Here is a 21,047-nt window from a genome sequence, read left to right as displayed (position 1 = left end):
CTGTTTGTACACATACAAATCAAATTAAATTCTAACTTTTGCAACAATTTTGCACACTGTAAGTTTATAGCTTTACACACATTTAAAGGGGTATTAGATTTATTTGATGGTTAGAGTGAGAGTTAAGTTCCTTAAAATAAAATAAAAAAGAGTGAGAGTTAAGAAGTGAATGATAAGAAGTACAACATTTCAATTTCCACTCTCAATGAAATTACTACTAATATTAACATTTTCTGTTTCTAAAAAGAACATTCTTAGGTAAATCTAAGGTGAAGTGTTTTGGACCGTCAGCAAGGTCCTACTTCTTTATGTGGTAATGGACCACTCAAAGTTTGTTTATGACATAAGGAGAAACATACATGGGGCTCTTCTGTTTCAATTTCCAGTGGCATGTAAAAGGGAAAAATCACTTTCCGACCTTATAGGTTATCATAATTAAAAGGAAGGCTTGAAGATACAGCAACTCCTACTCCTAGCTACATACATATCAATAATGATATGATAGATAAAATCCATATGTGTGCGTGTTTACTAAGTTTATTACACACTAACATTAATTTTGATCCCTAAACTAATTCCACCTTTGGTGATATTGACAATATAACCAATGTAATTAAGCCAACATCAATTCAACTATTCAAGGTCGCATGCAATGCAACCATGCACAGTTGAATGGACAATTTACTATTAGCCTTGCTTTCAATTCATCCTTGTTTGTTCACTTTATCCATTCACTAAAAGAAAATGAAAGGCTTAGAAAGACTTTTATTACACATGACCGAGTCAATTACTTGATCTAAATTTTTTAAATTTAAGAACCATTTTAAAATTGTATTAATTTCATGGATCAAATAAAGGATTTGAATCTTTGATGTTTGGAACAGAGTAGTAGTTAGTAAAGTCATAAAATAAGTGGTTGATATTTCAATAATTCATGATATTTCAATAATTCATGATTTGTTAGGCATGTTATTGTTGATATAATATTATTATTACAAGTTGACTTATAAAAAAGAAAATGGGAAAAGGAAAAACTACTACTCCCTTTAGTTCTTTTTATAAGAGACAAATTAGTCAATAAAAAGTGATATATTTGGTTTATATTTTTAATCAAATACATCAACTTTTGTTTGATTTATTTATCTCTTTTAAAAAGGATCTACGTTAGTATTAGTAAAATCGACGGTAATTATGATTATTTTACGACCGTCTCGTAGAGAGTTTAAACTATGTCATTTGAGGTTATATAATATCAACTCTTACAATTGACTCTCTAAAGTGAGAATCTGAAGTGAGTAACTTTAAAGAGTGGAATTTCAAAATTTCAGTGTACTTTGTGCTCACCAAGTTCTGTATTCACTTTTCTAGTCTTAGTTTTAATAATTGGGGTGAAACTTCTTTAACTTTCCAACAAAAAAGGACTCACTCTATCACTTTGCAATTAAGAAAAGTGAATTTATGTTTGCAGAAATTGCACATTCAACTTCAAATTATCCTCATATATATAGTGCTGTCTCTTAGATAACTACATGATCAATACAAACATTATGTAATACTAACTCATAAGAAGTAGTAGATATTTTCATAGCTACTAGAACATATAATAACTAGACAAAAGAAAGAGCATAGCTTATTGGGCAGAAACTAACTTATGTTCACATGTCATGGGAACAAAAGTCCACCGTGTCTCTTGAAACTTGTCCTTGCTTCTTCACACAGTCTCAGTTACAAAAATATGTACACAACAAATCCTACAAAGGAGGAAAAAAAAAAGAATATCAACAGTTAGAGGAAACGACAAATATAATGTATTTATAGTTAGATGCATACATTTTTTTCTACATTTCAATCAAGTGTTTGGTAGTTGGAACAGATTAATCAAAAGCTAGATTCATTTAATTTGCAAACTACTATTGATGTTTTGCCAGGTGTTAAAAGCCTAAAGTTCCATGAATTTAAAGATGCTATTGGTATTGGCATGTACCATGGAATCACACTAAAACTTTTATAAATATCACATTTGTGTTAACAAAGAAGGTAGAAAGAATCATTTCTTAGGTCATGCCTTAGTTAAAAAGTTCAACAAACATTTGATTATGTTTAGTTTATACATAAAAAGATTCCATATGAAAGTGCTGTATTTAACTACTATAACTTATTTACTAATAATTACTAATTCAATATACTAGTATACTTATATGAATAGTTGTCATTCAATACTACATGACAAAAATTATCTACTTCAAAGTTTAAGTGGTTGGGAAAAGGTTAGTTAATAATCATTGGTGAATGGATTTATACCAACAAATGTGTTATATGTTATAATAGAGATAATATAAATGTGGACAGTAAAATTCTGCACAAATTCATGCAATTAGAACATAGAATAGAAATTTGATATCTAAACAATCATATCAAATTTAGAATGTAACACGCAGTCGCGCGACATGAACTATCTGATAAATCAAAATTAAAATCACATAATCCTGAACTGTGATGTGAACCGTCAAATTAAGATTGAACGATTAAGATTTTCAATTAATCAAAAAGTAGGAACATGGTCCCGAACCGTCCTATCTCAACTTGACAGTTCAGCACAGTTATGTACATGTTTGGAATCATGGTGAGTTGGACAAAATTACGATGGTATACTGTAATTCTGTCGAATTCACCGTCAATCCAAACATGTATTTGTAACATAAAATACAAACTTATGAATATGTTCAAATCATGTACCTCCAAGTGGTTAAAATCCTTGCAGTGAATCAATTTTTTTCTACTAAATTGTGACTGTGACTGGTGTGAAAAAGAGAGATTAACATCAACCAGATCATCATCAAGCACCAGGGTTAACCAATTTCAGAAAACGCTGATAAGATTCAAGCCTCTGCAACTTCATCTGATTATTAAACTTCTTGATAAAAGCTTCAGCTCTTTTATTCAATTCCTCAGGACTCATTGATTTTTCTCTTTTCAATGAAGCTCTATCATTGAAAGTTTCAGACTTTTTCAACTCCCTTTCAGCCCAAGCAACAGGATCATCATCACCACTACCAAAACCACAACCACCATTGTTACGAAATGGTTCGGCTTTCACAATCCTTGCAGTCCAAGTGTCACTTTTCTTTAGATATGGCTTCTTTGTTTTCTCTTGTCCTTCCATTATAGCTTTCCATGTTGCTTCCAAACTGTCATCATCACCTTTATCGCCGGAATCCGGGGAGTTATAATCGTTGCAGCGTTTTTCCTGTATTGGATCAGTGATGAATTTGTTGAAGAACAATTCAAAGTCTTTAACTTTATCATCAGAATCTGTCAAGGAATAGTCCTCCTTGCTGCATTTTTTCTGTGATGGGTGAGTGATGAATTCGTCACAGAACAATTCAGAGTCTTTGACATCAACAACTCTTTTCTCATCTTGTTCTTGTTCTTCAATTTCTTCAACCACTTTTTCTTCTTGATGTGGTTCATTGGTTTGGTTTTCTTGCTCAATTGGATTGGTGGTAGTTTCTAAAATGGTGGTTGTTTGCTTGAGATCAGAAAAAGTTATGCTGCTATTGCTTTTGTGGGAGAAGTTTGAAGAAAATACAATGGTAATGATGATGAAGTTAACAATGATGTAAAGGAAAGGGATTGTAAACCATGTTCTTATTGAGAACCAAAGTTGAGGAAGAGTTGAAAGAACAAGATCAAATGTGTATGGAATTATTGCAACTTTGAACAAAATAAGAGTTGAGATGATTCCTATAGACATGAGCACAAGTTTTGCAACCCCTAAAGATTGATCCATTCTGTTTGATTTTAGAGAAGATGGGTTTCGAAAAAGATCCATTTTTTCTAAGTTTCAAGACTTGTTATGATACTCTTGAGAGAAAAACTCAATTGATACTAGAAATAGGAGTAAGGGTAATATGGCAACAAATTGAGTTTTTTAGTGGAGGGACTTGTTTTAAGAATGATAAAAGAGAAAGAGAGAGGGTTTAGGAAATTGTTGTTGCATATGTTGAATATGAGCTGAAGAGCTGAGGTTTAGGTTGAGTCGCAGATTAGGTCGATTATTTTAAAACGTTTGGAGTTTGAGTCTGGGTATGAAATTAGGATGTTTGGTTTTTATAGAAGAGGGAACAAGAAACTTGGGAAGATAGGAAGGTTTCATGGTGAATTTAGTTAGTTAGGACTTAGGATCATTGAATAAAAAAGGGAGAGAAAACAAGTGAAAGAAATAAGTTTTTTTTAAGGTAGAGAGCTTTCAAGTACTAGTGTTTTCAGGTGCTGTGGTTAGAATGAGATAGAGCCAAGAAAAATTCCATAAATATTGGGAAGGGTGGGTGGTTTATAGAGTATAGAGAGGACCACATGAGTCAAGAAGACTCCCTCAAGTGGGGATTTGAATGAAGAAATGACTATTTCTTACACATAGGATAAGTACTGTTTGGTTTTTTGATGAATGAATTGAATTAATCACCACCGATTGAAATTACATTGTCCTTTTTGTGTTTTGTCTCTTCCTGTAAGCTCACTTGTGAACTACCACTTCTTGAAATAAAATAAACATTTTAATCATTGGAAGGTATCATCAAGATTTTCCTCCAAAATGTATAGCTCGTTTAAAAGAACTAAACCACTTGATCATGTCTTTAAAAAAGGGCTTTGAAGAAGGAAAGAGCGTAAACATGCATAAAGGATATGATAGACTTGAGGAGAATCAAACGGCCACCTAAAAATAAATTACAGCTCCGTCAACTAGACAATTTAGACTGAATTCAATTTAAAACCGGATGTCAAAACAACACACGTCTAAGATTCCCACCAATAGACAATCCGAAGTACACAAAAGGAATCTTACCAATTTTACAACTCAACATTGAAGCCGCCTCATTCAACCAAGAGTCATTGCATTAACACCAACCAATATACTATTATGGAAGTTAATTTTTAAACCCGACATAGTTTCAAACAAAATTAACACAACATGTAAAGCTCTAATATTCGCCCAACTTTTGGTCCCAAATAAAGACGTGTCATTCGCAAATTGTAAATGAGAAATAACCATAGAGTTGCTAGTACCAACTCGATACCCTGTAAACACATTGGACTCCACTAGGGACTTCATCATCACATGCAAACCTTCAACCGCTAATAAGAAAACAAAGGGAGGGGGATCATGTTATCTCAACCCTCTTTCCAATGGAAACTAATATGTGGGATTACCAATAACCAACATTGAAGTTGTAGCCGTACTAATGTATTCTTACTCCATTTTCTCCAAAGAGTCGGGAAAATCATTTTCCGCATAACATCATACAGGCACCCCAAATCCACTGAATCATAAGCCTTCTCAAAGTCGACTTTAACCATCAATAACTCCTTTTTTATCTTATGGGTCTCATCCACAACCTCGTTCGTTATCAGAATCCTATCCAAAATTTGGCTATTTTTCACAAAAGATGATTGTGTATCTCAAATTACAAACCCAACCACTGACCTCAACCTGTTAGCAAGCACTTTCGTCAATATCTTATACAAGCTACCAACAAGAGAAATGGATCTAAAGTCATTCAGCCATTGAGGACTGTCTATCTTGGGAATCAAAGCAATGATAGTACAATTGATTCCTTTTGGTAACCGACCATTATAGTGAAATTTTGTTATAAATCGCATAATATCGTCTTTAATTTCTGGCCAAAACTCCTTAATGAAACCAAAGTTAATACCATCCGGACCAGGATTCTTAAAAATATCACAATCCCACACAGTTGTTTTCGCCTCCTGATCCAAACTAAAAGACTTTACCAACTGGCCCACATCCAACGACGTCAAAGTGTGGAACTGAAGGTCATCAACATCAGGTCTGACTACATTAATAGTTGTAAAATGAGATGTACAATAAGAAAAAACGGCACCACAGGCATTAACAACTCCCTACACCTGAGTCCACTCAACAACAATAGAAACTAATTGATTGCGGCATCTCCTAATAGCCATAATAATATTCATTGATGCCAACAAATACTGGTATTAAATCTAGACAAAGACTGTAATTCCCCCCTCAACCCATGAAGCTCCTCAATATCACCTTCAGATTCTCCTTTAAGATCAAGTGACACTTAAGAGAAGAAACCCATCCGAGAAGACTTACCAATTTTTTTTAATCCTTAAAAAAAGATTTAAGAGCAATTGTTAGTATGACCCTAAAATTTAGCTTCAAAATTTTCTATTAAATTCTTTCATGTGATTTATTCAAACATAAATCATTTTAGGGAAATGTCAAAGAGTGCCCTTAGGACATTGATTAAGAGAATTAAAATAGAAAAAATGTATTGGAAAATGGTGAAAAGTTGTGATTTCAACTTTTTAAAAGTCAAAAAAATTGTTGATTTCATTATCAACTTAATATTTTTAATTTCCTTAACAAGTGTCTTTAGAAGACTTCTTAGTATAACCCATCATTTTATATTCGACCCACCTTTAAATAATTTGTGGACTCCTATTCATTCATGCTAAAATTCAAATTATTCACAATGAGTTCTTTTTTGAAGTAATCAATGAATTCTAAGACCCACTCTAGGTTGTAATTACTAAAGGGAATGTTTTTCTCTTTACAGCACTAAAGAGAGAATGTTAAAAAGTGAAAAATTACTATAATAATATTTTATTAAATAAAGGAGGCAGGTGATGTGAATACCACCATGAGATGTGCTCCATAATAATTTAAGCTTTCCCAGGACTCCATAAATTTTGCACTCTAATCTTCAATCTATGACTAAAATTGAAAGAGGATATAGATAGATCCACCAAGATTTTTTTTTACTAAATAAATGTATTTGGTATATCTTCTGAAAGTCAAACAAAGCTTTTTCTTGCTAAAATTCTTAAAATCTGAATATGAATTGAAATTATAGAATTAGTTAATTAACTCTTGATTAGTTCAGTTGTGACTTGTGAGCATGGTTTAACCTTTTTTAAGTAATCTGAATAAAAGTAGATGTTGCGCGACGGTGACCACAATTTGCGGAGGTGATAATAGCAACTTTTGGCACCACTATACTTTTGCCACCACAAGTAAGTATACACTCTATATATTATATACATAAATCAATGTGTCACTTTATGGTTAGATATTATGGATTTTCTTGCAGTGGATAATGCTATCTTAAGCTAACTCTTTTTACTTAGTACAAAAAGTGTAACTCCGTTGATACAATTATGCAGGTAATTTAAGGGTGGTAAGTTAGGAATAAAGGTGATTTTATTGCTTTTGATATCCATTGTTGTTTCTTAAAGTATGACCCAAGATTTTATTTTGCACTAATTCGATCAACCATTAGTTCACAAAGCAACCAAGCAACCATTATAAAACCCGAAGAGATATTTGATATGTTAGTCGCGGGTTTGGACCCAGTGGCGGAGTCAGGAAATTTATGGAGCTCGGGCGAAAAATTTATCCCAAATTATATCAACGGTCATAAATCAATTTTTTTTTTTAATTTTAATAATTAAAAAAATTGAAATAAAAGAGGTTTATCATTTTGTCAATAAAACTATAATTTAAAATAGGATTATTAATTAAAATTGACCATGTAATATATGTGAAGTCTGAAAATTGGCCCTGTAATTAAATAACATGTATTTTGACCATGTAATTCAAAAAATTTATTATTTATAACCCTGTAATATACGCGAAGTCCAAAAAAGCAACCGAGAGATTGACTTTTTTCATGATTTGTTAGAGGCGAGTTAAGAACGTTAAAATACAGCTTTACACAAAAAATTTATAAATTTTCGACAAACGACAAATTAATTATGAATTTTTAAAGTATCAAAAGCTCAAAAAACAAAACAATGGAATCTCAACCTATAAATCGAATTTTGAGCTCATTATTTGCAGAGACATCTATAAAAATACATAAAAAGGATATGTAAAGTTTCATAGCATTTCGAAGTCGTTTAAATTTATTATGATTTTTCAACCAAAATGTGCAAAATTGAAATTTTGTTCCGCGTAAGCGTATACTCACAAGTCAAATTTAGTTCCCTAATTTTGTAGGCATGACTAGAACATGATAAGAACCTTCGCAGTGAAATTTTGTAGTCTTTAAACGAGATACAAATTAATTATAAATTGTTTAAGAAATTCATAATTATGAGGGAATGAAAATTCATAATTAATTTATCTCTAGTCGAAGAAATTTAATTTTTTATGTAAAGCTATATTTTAACGTGCTAATTATGTATGAAAAAAATAATGAAAAAATTCAACATGTAGGTCACATTTTTAGAATACACGTATATTACAGGATGGTCAAAAATAAGAAGAAATTCAAGTTACAATGCTAGAATATATGTTTTGTATTTTTAAGAGTCATTTTTCAGACATAAGGTATATTACAGAGTCAATTTGAACAATTAACCCGTTAAAATAAGAGAGATGAACCCGTCAATAGTGTGCTAAATAAAATTCCGAGACCTATTTGCGTGTGAGAATTTTCAGATTGCCCAAATTTTTCTTTTTGTAAGTGTGTTAATTGACTTTTAGGTTGGGTCTAATGCGCAAAAATTATCGATCGAGCTCGGGCGACCGCCCGGGGTCGCCGGGCGGTGAAACCGCCCCTGTTTGGACCCATAATTCCAACTGCTATGGTATACAACTAAAACACCCCACGTTGTTTAGGAATCAAGGTCAATAGTAATTTATATAAAATGTGTACTCCTCAATGCAACAAGACCTTTTATAAAAGACAAAGTTGAAAAGGGCATACACCTCAAAGCAGAAAATACCTCAGAACAAGGTGTGACTTACTTTGAAGTTGAAACGAAAAACCTCCTTATTTCGTAGCACTCGATGTTTGTAATTTTTGCCAGTAACTCGTTAGAAACAAAAGAAAAATGACAAAAGGTTAACATGGTTAAAAATTAGAAGGGAATTGCTGAAAGCCCAAAAGATTTTTGATAAATGAGGTACATCTCATGTGTTTTCATATTCGTTAATTCATGTGACAATACACTATTATATGCATCATATATGTGTCAAATAATTGTATATTTGTAGAGTATACTAATTAAATTTATATTCAAAATATTTGATTAGAGTTTGTTAAACAATATTATCATGTTTTTGTCATTAATTATAATTTTTTGGAAAAATATGTTACAAAATTCTGATCGATCACTTGGTTAAGTAAAACCTTGAATTTGAATCTTGTAAAAATGTGATTGAGAAAGAAGACTTCTTTCAAAATGTTCAATCAAATACATTGTAATTAATCATAATATGGACAGGAAAAAAGTTTCCACACACGTGTAATATGTTTACCTTTAGTATTTGGTCAAAAAAATTGGGCAAGAAATTTGACAAGCATATATATAAATTCACTATAGATACATGGATGTGTACGGTAGTATCTTGTTGCTACTATCTATCAAAAAAAAAAAAAGTATTTTGTTGGTACTTGGTGTCATGGGGTCACTTGTCTTACCCTAGGGAACCAATCACCAACTGAACCATCCCTATGATTCAAGCTGCTGTACCTACAAAACCCCTTCATTATTTTTCTTTTCTTTGTATCAAATAGCTGAATTTGATAATCATAACCACGATACCATTTTTTTAATGAGTAATAGTCATTTTGGTCGTGTATCACAGCCGTGTTTAATATGTCTCATTTTTATTTGTTCAGAAAAATATAGTCATTTTGGTCATTGAATATATAATAAATAATCACAATATCTTTTAACGTATTGAAATTTTAAAATAATATTTGATTATTTACTTCGTTAGTCAAAATAGTTTCTAACATTAAAATACTTCGTTAATATTTTCATGTTAGTCTTTAAACATACTTACTTATTGGCATATCAATATTCATAATTACTTACTTATTCTCATTTCAGTTTTCTTATGAAAAGAGTTATTGTAAATATTGAGTGATTATTGCAGATTTAGAGACCATTTAAAATTTTGATACACTAATAGATTATTATGATTTCTCCTTACACATTCAAAGACAAAAATGATTATTATCTCTTTTTTATATTAAACAACATCACTTTTCAAGTTGTCAAATTTGAGCTACAACCTTCACCTTAAGAGTGAATAAAATCAACAAAAACAATAATATACTAACATCATACCTTGCAAATTCTTTGATTTGTTAGCTTCAAAGTGATCTCTAAAAATGACATCAGATCAATTAATCTTTCTTTTGCTTTGTTCTCTGCATTATTAGTTGAGTCACTTTCTTTTCCTATATTTTTTTATAAGTTAAAAGTAGATTATAAAAAAATGGTGGACAAAGAACTAACCAAAAAAAAGGGGGAAAAAGAAAAGATAAAAAGATGAAGCAACAAAGAAAAAACAGAAAAAAATTACATTACGGAGTGATATGAGAATCAACAAACGAACACAAAACAACATATATATTTTTTTTTCTCTAAAACTCTATAAAAACAAATCTATAAATTATTGATTGTCAAAATTAATTTTTTATAATATGTAACAAAAGGCCCTTAATTTGGTAGCTAGCTTTGTATATCATCAACATTATATTTATCTAAGTTATGAGTTCATATGTGATGGTAATTAATTAATTAATGACGAGAAGAAATAATGCATATGATTTTCCTGCAACATGACATTTGCTTTTTAATAAAGACTGGACTACCTTTCAAATGAGCGACTTTAAAAATCGAACCGGAGTTCTTTTCATAAGGGAAAATCATGTTATCAACTCTTGCAAGATTTTGGTTGATTTTTCTGCACTATTGTAAAATAACTATTAGTTGCATTCAACTTAATAAAAAATTTCCTCTTCTCAAACTTTATTTAAAAATATAGTTATATATGTCTACAAAGCTCAATATATGATAATAACATTTTCCTCTTTCTAACAAATTAATCATTAACATTTATCTATAAAAATCGTTTTTGTTTGTTCTACATGTACCAAAGATTTTGCAACTAAATTATGTATGTTGGAAAATTATTTATATTTTTTTGGGTGATCCATTCTACATATAGTTAATAGTGAGAAATTAAATTCTCTTACTTGTCTGAAACTAAAAAACAAAGAAAATGTATACAATTTGTCAAAAAATGAAAATGTCTACAAGGCTACTAACAAGACCTATTGATGGGACTAAGAAAATTGTTAAATATAGATGTCTACCAATCATGGCATATTTAGACAAATTCAAGGACTGAATTAAAGAACACCACGTAATATAAACATTTTCAAGATTTTGAAGCTCATTAATATACAGTGTCCTTGTTTGATGAGACTGTTTGATAATTGATAAGTACCTAAACCTAATGCATTATTTGGTGGAATTGCATATAAAAGCAAAATGGTGAAGTGAACTAATGAAGACAACTTGCACGTTTTTGTTTGTTTGAAAGAGCCATCCTTTATTATTTTGATTGTATACTTAGCCAATTATAGTGGTAATATAAAATATCTTCAATCATTGGTGAAAAAGAATTGAACTATTCAAAAGCAACATTTTGCACACTTTGCGAGGTTCTATTTTATGTTAGACAAAATGGATTAATTAAATAGAATGTTCTGACTATATTTTACTATGCTATATGCTTCCTAGCTGGTCTAGGAATTTATAGGGCTGCATAGAAAAAGCGAAGATTAAATAGGTGTCTATAAACAAGCATTGTTTAGTAAAATAAGTAATTTAAAAATAGGTAAATCATTGAGAAAAAATATAGTAAATAATTGGGCAATGTTTCATTGTTTAAGTCTTTAGGCCTCGGCATATATAACTAGTATAAACAAAATCTTATATAATTTTTAGGATGAGGAAGTGACTCATAATAATGCTTGTTTATAAAAACTCTAACAACAATGATCAATTTTTCGTAAGTAGAAACTCGTAGTACTATTCGACCTCAAGTTAAGACTGCAATGATGACTCAATTTATGTTGATTTAATCTTATATCTCAATTCATACTGTAACAAAAAAAAAAGAACTCAATTCATATAAGTTTTCTCTCATTTTTGTTGAACTAATATTGATCACATAACTTTTTCAGTGGTAAGGACCTTGAAATTTTAATTATAAGCGACGACTTCCGTCATCTTCAAAGTTTTGAATGATTTTCAAGCATCAATCTATCATATATCATACTTGACACTTCCAAAACTTAGAAATTGACATTCTATATGGTGCATGATCAAGAGTACATTTTAATGCATGGGCCATGTAGGTTCCTTAAAAGACAAAGATCGCATATATGATTTATTTTATTTTATTTCTCTAGCTATACATTGTGTTTAAATTTAAGAACATTTTGTTCATAGATTTGATCCTTTCGAATCTAAGGAAGGTAGATGGTATGAGGGTTGATTGTTGCAGATGTGGAGGAGGAATCCGCCATGAGTCCATCGTTGGTCTGTCGTGAATCCTTCTCCACCGGAAGGGGTGTTGTACCTGTACGTGTTTCGATGCTCAAGTCAACGAGTGGTCAAGTTAGTGACGCGAATATTAGGGTAAAGAGTGAGATACCTGACCCAACACTATGCAATAATATTTATAGAGAATGAGTAGGTTTTTGGCTGTTAGGCCTTCACCTAGACATGTATCATTTAAGGACACTTGTAATGATCTGGAGACAGTCACATCATATGATACATATCGGACGGTTTAGATGGACGCTCTGGACCATGATCTAGTGGGATTAGGGAATGACCAATATGGTCTGCCCAATGTTAAACTGCAATTGGATCTGGATTTTAATATGGATTGGACCTTGACCTAGTCTGAAACAAGAATATTATGATAATTTCTCTTCTCCCATCTGGTTTTGCTCATTCCCGTTAAAATAGACGATCGTGATTTAACTCACACATGTGTATTTTCAGCGTGAGTTAACTCACGTATGTGTATTTTTCAGCGTGAGTTAACTCACGTAGAGAGGGAATGAGTAAAAACAGATGGGAGAAGAGCAATTATCGAATATTATTCATAAATTTCATTGCAAACTCTTGCTAATATGATGTTGTCCACACCATCTTCTTAAAAGCAAGAAGCTAGTCAAAGGAAATGAAAGATGCTAATTATACAAAGCACTTTTGCAACTAATACATCAAGAAGGTAGTGGTAGGAAGATAATTGGTAGAAGTTTTCTATAAATCAGTTGAAAATTTGCATAGTTTTCTTGTTGTTTGAAAAGTAATGTATGTAATTCCATCTATTATCTTTAAATTGAAGTATATATTTTTCAATGTCAAACAAGAATTCTTAACCAATCCGTGATGAATACAATGATTAAGATTTTAAATAGCAATGATCTTTGTGGTTGTGTTTCTTTGTTTATGACATTAACTTGAATGCATTAAAAATCAAACAATGCGGCTGATGCAATCATATTTGCACTCAAAAAAATCTTTGAATAAATTGTTGCAATCAAAATCATGCCAAAATTTAAAACCATGAAAAATTCTATACCAAATTCTTGCATTTCATGATTCAAGCGTATTACTACTATGTTCATTGAGTTAGTGTTCCCAAACGCCAAGTTATTGCATAGTATTTCTTATACGTTTTCTCCACTTTATAAATTTTAAGTTTAGATTTTCAAAAGCTCATCCAAATTGAGTAAATGGTCAAAGCAATATTTTCAAAGCTAACGTAATATAAAGGCTGCAGAGATGCTCAGATTGAATGCATTCCTAACATTTGCACAAATATAACTGATCAGTATATTAAATACCGTCGAATACACCTCCGGTTACTATTATAAGTAAAAATAAATATTTTAGATTCATTTCAATAAATGATGTATGTAGTATATATTAAAAATCACATACATCAGTTATTGAATGAATCTAAAATGACAATTTTTTACTTATAATAGTGATCAGATATTGTATATAATATTTTTAACTGCTTCATCCGATCTCAATTAAAAACAAAAAATAAATTTTTAAATTTATTGAATAATTAATGTATCTAGTTTGTAATATAAATCAGAAATGGAATTTTGCTTATAATTGAGACCCGAGGAAGCATTAGTATATTGTAGGATAGATCTATCGACCACATTTTAAAAGGGACTATTTGACCTCAGCAGGGCCGATATGTGCAAGTGCAACAAGACTCTTTGCACAAGGCATCAAACTTAGAGGTCTCAAAATTTAAAAAAAAAAACTTGCACCTACAGACAAATTATTATTATTTTGTTACAATGCTAATCAAATCAAACAAAAAAGAGAGAGAACAAAAGAAAAAAACTACGCTCTAGAGAAAAAAGTTTCAGCTGCGTCAATTCTTAGAAGACTTCGAAGGCCTTCGAGAGGTGAAGCGTGGATGAAAAAATTAATATCTGAGGAAGCTCCAAGTTTGACCAAAAAGTCTACCCATTGGTTCTCTTCTTTTTAAAGTATGACAGATAGTAACATTGATTTGGTCAATGAACTCCTTTATTTCTTTTGCCTACAGACAAAATTTGTGATTAAATATTATTATTCCATAGGTAAAAGTATGAAAGATAACATTAATGCATTTTAAAATGTAGGTAAACGAATGAAAGACACCATTTTATTTAATAAGGTAAAAGTGGTATGATAAGATATTTAAAATGTTTTATTTTTATGCAAAATTGATTTCCTTTTATTTAATATATATCAACAACTAAACATTAAAACACCCCATGCACTATACTTGCCATTTGTCACAGTCAATTTCCAATACAATCATGAAGATCTTAAAAGTAAAAGTCAATAAAATTTGATAGAAATTAAAATTCATATACAAAAATATAGTATGTCATAAAAGATACAAATGTGTCTCGTGAGCATTACTCAATTGATAGAAACATTGTAATATGTAGTGGTTGGAGTTCGAATATGGAATTCTCCACTTACTCATGCTAAAGGATAAAATTTTGATAACTAGGTTACTTGACAAAAAACAATACAATTGTAATCGAAAAAATTAAGTAAAAAATCAATCAAATGATTGAATTGAAATGATTAATGAGTTTTAGTTAAGAACAAATTATTCTAAAAAAACCGAGTTGTAACAATCATTGATCATATTTTACTTATCTCTTAATTAAACTATAAATTCTCAAAGCTAACTTCTCTTGAATATTGGAAGTAAGTAGTTAAGAAAAAAAATACAAAATATCAGATTTTACTTAATGCATGTAAATATGTTAAGCAATAGCCTTTTGAGAATACTCTTGGCATAGGGCTCTACTAATCATTAATCACAATTAGAATACTAAGATAAGATAAGATACTCTACATATAAGTTACAATATTGTTTTACATACATAAAATAACACAAGGTCAACTCGTTAAAGATTTCATAGGCATGCTTAAATTTTGGAGTCTTGCCTTTTTACTTCTCATTCCATTCTGGATTTATAAATTTAGTTAATTTTATCTCCTCAAATAAAGAAAAGGAGCCATATTTCATTCCAATGATTGGACTTGTTGTAAATAATTCAATTCAAAACTCCAATGAATGCATTGTCTTCTTTGATGTTCACGTAATGGTCTAGATACAAATTATACTATTTGATATATAGATAAAATAGCATGTGACAAAGTGCACACTACCAAAGAAGTTAAAGTATTGTAAAAATGGCTAGGTAAAGATAATTGAAGAAAAGCTTGTGCTATGATCATGCACATAAAATGGGTGGGCATGCCTTCTAAGGGCCCATCTTAATAGATTCACCTCTCTTTATTTTATTTTATTATTATTTTAAGAAAAGATTCACCTCATGTTTGTCTCAAGAGAGCCTCTTAAAATTTCGAAATATTTAATTGTTCATTTTGAGAGCCTCTTCAAATTTCAAATGATTTAAATATTTTTTTAGTTTCTACAAAATACATTTGACCTTTTAACCCAAAAAAATTACATCAAATTTTTATTTATTTAATTATTTTCATTAAGTTGACTCTACAATTATTCTAGGTTTGTTTTTGTTCTCGTGAACTTAGCTTAGTTAGTATGGACAATGATATATGCAAGGTACGGGGTTCGAACCCCGACCACCACAAAAAAAAAAAAAGATTTTTAAAATTGATTTCATAAAAATACATCAAATTTTATTTATTTATTGTTTTCATCAAATATTAAAGCTTGTTGATTGGACAAACAAAAATGCTCAACATTTTTCAAATGACAGGGAATAATTTAAACGATTTTTAAAAATAACGATGTTTTTAAAGAAAAAATAGTATTATTAATAGAACTAAAATGAAAAAGAATAAAAACACAAAATTATGGAGCACAAAATTTTTTTTGAAGGAAAAAAAAATAAAATTAAAATCCTTGTAAAAGCTAAGTGTATATAAAGTTATGTTTTTATTGAACATCATGTGATACTTCATAACCTCAGAATCAATCAATGTAATTTTAGAATGCCGTTTAAAAAAAAAAGTAATTTTAGAATCACTTTTTTTTTTTCCTTTCAAAATTGGGGCCATCGATCATCTCAAGGTGTGATAAGAAGAAAGTGTTCAAACTTATCAATTGTATTTTTGATGTTTTCATCACTTCAGTTCAGAGCTTGATCAAAATTCATGGATCACTGTTAACATTAATATCAATATAGCTTATCATCTGCGCACAAATACAATGATTAATTTCTCGAGTCAAGCAAAATTCTCCCTCTCATAAGTTTGCAAAGAAGTCGAAGAAAGATACTTAAGATAATTTAGATAAGATGACACAAGTCTCTTCTAATTTAACCAATATATTAGGTTTGAATCTAGGTTTGATATACAACTACGTTAAAACTCACATTTACTGTCTATTTAAATCATACAAAACTCGAGAGATTGACCTTCAAAGTTGCTCAGAGAAATACCTAATTTATACTGAAAAGAAAAAGCCGAAGAAAGATAAATTGAAATATGCAGAAAGCCGCTTGGTGGATACCCACCAATATAATGTCCTTAGTGGTAACAACTCCATTGCCATGACCTAGCAAGACTTGTGTCCTCTTCCGTAGGCTTGAAAAGTACTAATAAATTACATTACCACCAAATTCCATTGCTTACAGCTAAGCCTTCAAAAAGGCATGATTTTGGCTATTATTAATTAGGAAATATCATGATGGCACTTTTCCATTTGTTTATTTTATGTGTTTAGTAGCGCCATATAGTCTAAATTATGCTGGACAACGCAGCAATTCAAGCTGAAAAGATAAATTACATGGGTGAACGAAATTAATCAAGTGAGTTACTTCCATTAAGACACTTGAATTTGAGGAGTCAAATAAATTGTTTCTGATCAAAAGGAGAGTGGCAAAGATTGATCTCTAGAGCTCATGTATACAACTCCTTAAGTGTCTCAAGCCAACCATTTAGGTTATTCCTTTGGGCCACTTGGTCTTTTTTGTTGTTGTGGTGGTCGAGTTTTGAACCTCTAACCTTGCATTTATTATGTATTGTCCTACCAACTGAGTTAAGCTCACGAGGACAGGGTCTGAAAGCAACTAAATTTAAATATAGTTTTATAATTAAAAGTGATAAATAGCAAATTAGCTATTTTAAATTGATCAATTTAGACCAACATTAAGTGGATTTGAAAAAAGATAACTAATGTATCATCGTAATCAACTTAAGGTCTCATGTTTAAGTATTGTAGATTCGGAAACAATGAGGTTGAAAGAGGGGATCCCATTGAAAATGGTCAGTCAAGTTCTTAAATAGAAAATAATCATCGACAAAATCGATAAATACCAGAGGTGTTCACTTCCAGATAAACATTGCAAACCAATTTAAAAATGTCGAATTTCAGTTTCCGTTTTCAATTCTGAAACAAATCACATAAAGAGATTTTTAAACTTATTTAATGTTTTATTAATATTGCATTAATATATTATTTGTTGGTTTTTTATTAATACTTATTCGTTTTTTTTACTATTTTATACGTTTCAAACGTAATCGATTCTTGTCATACCTAATAGTTAATTTTTAGTATATTAAATCTTATATTTTGCATCAAATATATTACTTTATCGTCTAAATATGATAGATTTCTCATCATTATTTGGGACGAATAGTGTATGATGTGCAACATATGAAGATATTAATGAAAACTTGAAAATATATATGTAATTGATTACGATGATACCATTGATTGACGTCGAAATTTTGAGTGATTTTTAAGCATTGATCTCCCGGAGGTCACATGTGAAAAGAGTCAACCAAATTGAGTTGGAGATTGGCATCAAAAAATTGAATTTGAGATTTTGAAAAAAGTACGCTCCAAAATCTCAAAATAACACCACCATACCAATCCAAATAGATTTAAAGTTGTACACTTAATATAATATTAAGTATGAGCTTGAGTGAAATACAAGATAAATATTAAGATGCAAAATATAAAAAAAGAACAAAAACAATATACTTAGAAACTAGAGGAACTTGAACATAACTCTAAATTGGTGGGCCTAAATTAGGGTGTGACTTGTCTTGTGATTGGTACTGAAATTTAAAGGTTTGAAAGTTTTCAACAAGTGCTATTTCAAACGCACCAACATGAGACACACTATTGTGGCCTAGAACTAGAATTGCCCATATTGTGAAAACTAAATTCACAAAACATTAACATAGCCCTGTCGTTATTAATTAGATTAAGGCCACATGAGAAAAGCCAATTTTTTCGGAATCTAAAAGAAAACTTATCCACTAAACTTACATACAAATACAATCAATAGATAGATATTCAAAGTGGGTATGCCAACCACACTCTTATATACATACATTTCATATCACAACCAAATAATTTGTATTATCAAATATATTAGCATAATATATATATATATAATATAGACAGTTATGGAAGAGCCCAGAATGATTAATCATGGATCCTTCCAATTTCACCAAATTGTTTTGATATAGTTTTTGAGTTAACGGTTGGTACACCTGTACTTGAATTGCTGGTTCTTTAAGGTGACGCTAGAAATGTCATTTTCCTCTATCGGTTTCGGGCTTCAACATATATACATATTTATTTTTGGTTACTTTCTCTATATCTTAATGAAAGTTTCCATCTTTTTGGAAAAAAATAATGAATGTTTCCCTACTTTATTCGAAAAGAATATGTTTGTTGGAAACACGGGGAAAAGAATCAATAAACATTATTTGTTATGCTTGTAAAATAATTAATTAAGGACCTAATTAGAAATCAATTAAAAATTCATGACTTAATTATAAATTATTCAATTGTTGAATAAATTAAAACCTACATTAAAAATAAAGGCTTTGAAAACAGTCTTATAAAGAGTGACAATATTCACCCTAACCCTCAAAGGGAGTTGACATAGAAGCCCCCTTCAAGATACTATCTCCATGAGGTTGAACTCTTGGGGAATAGATGTGTTAGTCTAGGGGGTATCGTAGTTGTTCTAAACGTGTTCCTCAAATCTATATCGATCTTCTACCCCTCCTATGAAGATTTTGATGAAGGTTTGTAAACAAGTGGTCTGACTTCAAAGGTATTTTATATGGGATGATGCTAGGAGTTAGAACTGCCAAAACAGGTTATCCGACCTATTTAGAGACGGTTTTAACGGGTTTTGGGTTTTATTGGGCCGGACTAAAAATCCCGGTTGAAAGCATGGCCCTATTGGGTAAAACACATGTCCCACATCGGATTTGAAAGAGAACCGGTTTTTAAGGATGGGTTAGACCCCCAATTTCATTAGGCCCTACACGGGCCTCGGGTTAAACAGTCTGGCATGTATTAAAAATTCATTTTTTTTAAGGAGAAGGCTAATGAGTGCCCTTGATGCATTGGTTAAGTATTAAAATAAGTAAGTTTGCATCAAAAGTGATGTAATTATTGCTGAGACAAAAATAAAAACTTATATATATATATATATATATATATATATATATGTTTAATATCTATTATTATTTTTGTTATGCGGGCTAACGGGCTACCGGCGGCGGCCCATACGGGCTAGCCCTAACGTGTACCGGGCTTTTTAGGGCAGGGCTAAAAAGCCCTATAAAAATCCGTGCTCAAAATTTAAGGCCCAAGTCCTATAATTAATCAGGCTTAATGGATCGGCCCATACAGGCTAGCCCGTTTTGACAACTATACTAGGACTTAGAGCATTAAGAAGATTGTGTGGGTTAAGTGGAAGAAACTGTGTTAGCCAAAATGCAACGATGGCCATCGAGTCTGAGATCTGTGACTGGTGAATCTTGCACTCCTCAATAAATTGAGGTGGCGACTCCTCCATAGGGGACCGAGTAGTTGGAGAGAAATCCTCAGGGCTAGATACAATTCTTTTTCTCCAATCTCCTCACCTTGCGGGTATTCCACGGGATCTCTAGGCTGCAACGTTTTGGTGGAAAGAGGTGTCTCTGCTTGATGGTTTAGGAGATGTTGTAGCTAATTGGTTTCCATTAGGGGTTGAAAGGAGAACTGGTAATGGTATATCAACTTCCTTTTGGCATGACCAGTGGGTAGGGGTACACTTTTTTATACTAGGTTTCATAGGATATTTCAAGTGTCTAATAAGCAATTTGGGAGTATAAGGGAGTTGTGTTATTGGGAGGGTGGTGTGTGAAGGTGAGATTTGACCTGAAGGAGACCGCTATTCGTCTGGGAGTTGGGCCTTCAGGATGAGCTTCTCAACCTGCTTCCTTTGGCCGAGCCTCCAAATAAGGTGGATGCTTGGTGGTGGAGGCACGACCCGAAGAGGATGTACTCGGCTAAGTTTACCTATGGGGTACCGGCTAAGAGTGTTGAGCTAGAGGGAGCTTTGTCAGATGAGGTGGTTGAATCATTGACATAGATAGAGTTGTGTGGTGTTGGTGTGGTGTCCTCATTGGATTTTAGAGGTTTGGCTCCTGGTCCTTGGCTGACCATCTGGTGGGGTCCCTCTCTATGGTCTTTTAGGGTAAGGTCGTCTCTGGTTAGGGAGTTGGATTAAGGTTTTGAGGAGTTCATGTTGTGGTATTGTGTTTTGATTTCGTGTCGTGGTGTTGCCCCATGAGGTCTTTTGGTTCTAGGTGCTTTTGTTTTTTCTTTTTGTCATTTATGTGTCTCGTTAGCTATA

General features: G+C 31.4%; 1 protein-coding gene across 1 annotated transcript; it reads right to left on the bottom strand.

Moving 5' to 3' along the window:
- Positions 1 to 1,461: 1,461 nt before the first annotated feature.
- LOC11412675 (uncharacterized) lies at positions 1,462 to 4,404 on the bottom strand. Its single transcript, XM_003620248.4, has 2 exons — positions 2,737 to 4,404; positions 1,462 to 1,751 (listed from the first exon to the last, which is right to left on the bottom strand). Exon 1 carries the CDS (start codon positions 3,830 to 3,832, stop codon positions 2,837 to 2,839), a length of 996 nt encoding a protein of 331 aa, XP_003620296.1. The 5' UTR covers positions 3,833 to 4,404; the 3' UTR covers positions 1,462 to 1,751; positions 2,737 to 2,836.
- Between the last annotated feature and the right edge of the window lie 16,643 nt (positions 4,405 to 21,047).

The sequence above is a fragment of the Medicago truncatula genome, chromosome 6 (assembly GCF_003473485.1).
Source record: "Medicago truncatula cultivar Jemalong A17 chromosome 6, MtrunA17r5.0-ANR, whole genome shotgun sequence".
In the NCBI taxonomy this organism is placed as follows: Eukaryota; Viridiplantae; Streptophyta; class Magnoliopsida; order Fabales; family Fabaceae; genus Medicago; species Medicago truncatula.
Note: the sequence above shows the minus strand (reverse complement) of the source record. Positions and strands in the feature narration are given on the sequence as shown.

Excerpts from the sequence above, each read along its gene's own strand:
- LOC11412675 (XM_003620248.4), bottom strand. The coding sequence starts at position 3,832 with ATGGATCTTTTTCGAAACCCATCTTCTCTAAAATCAAACAGAATGGAT.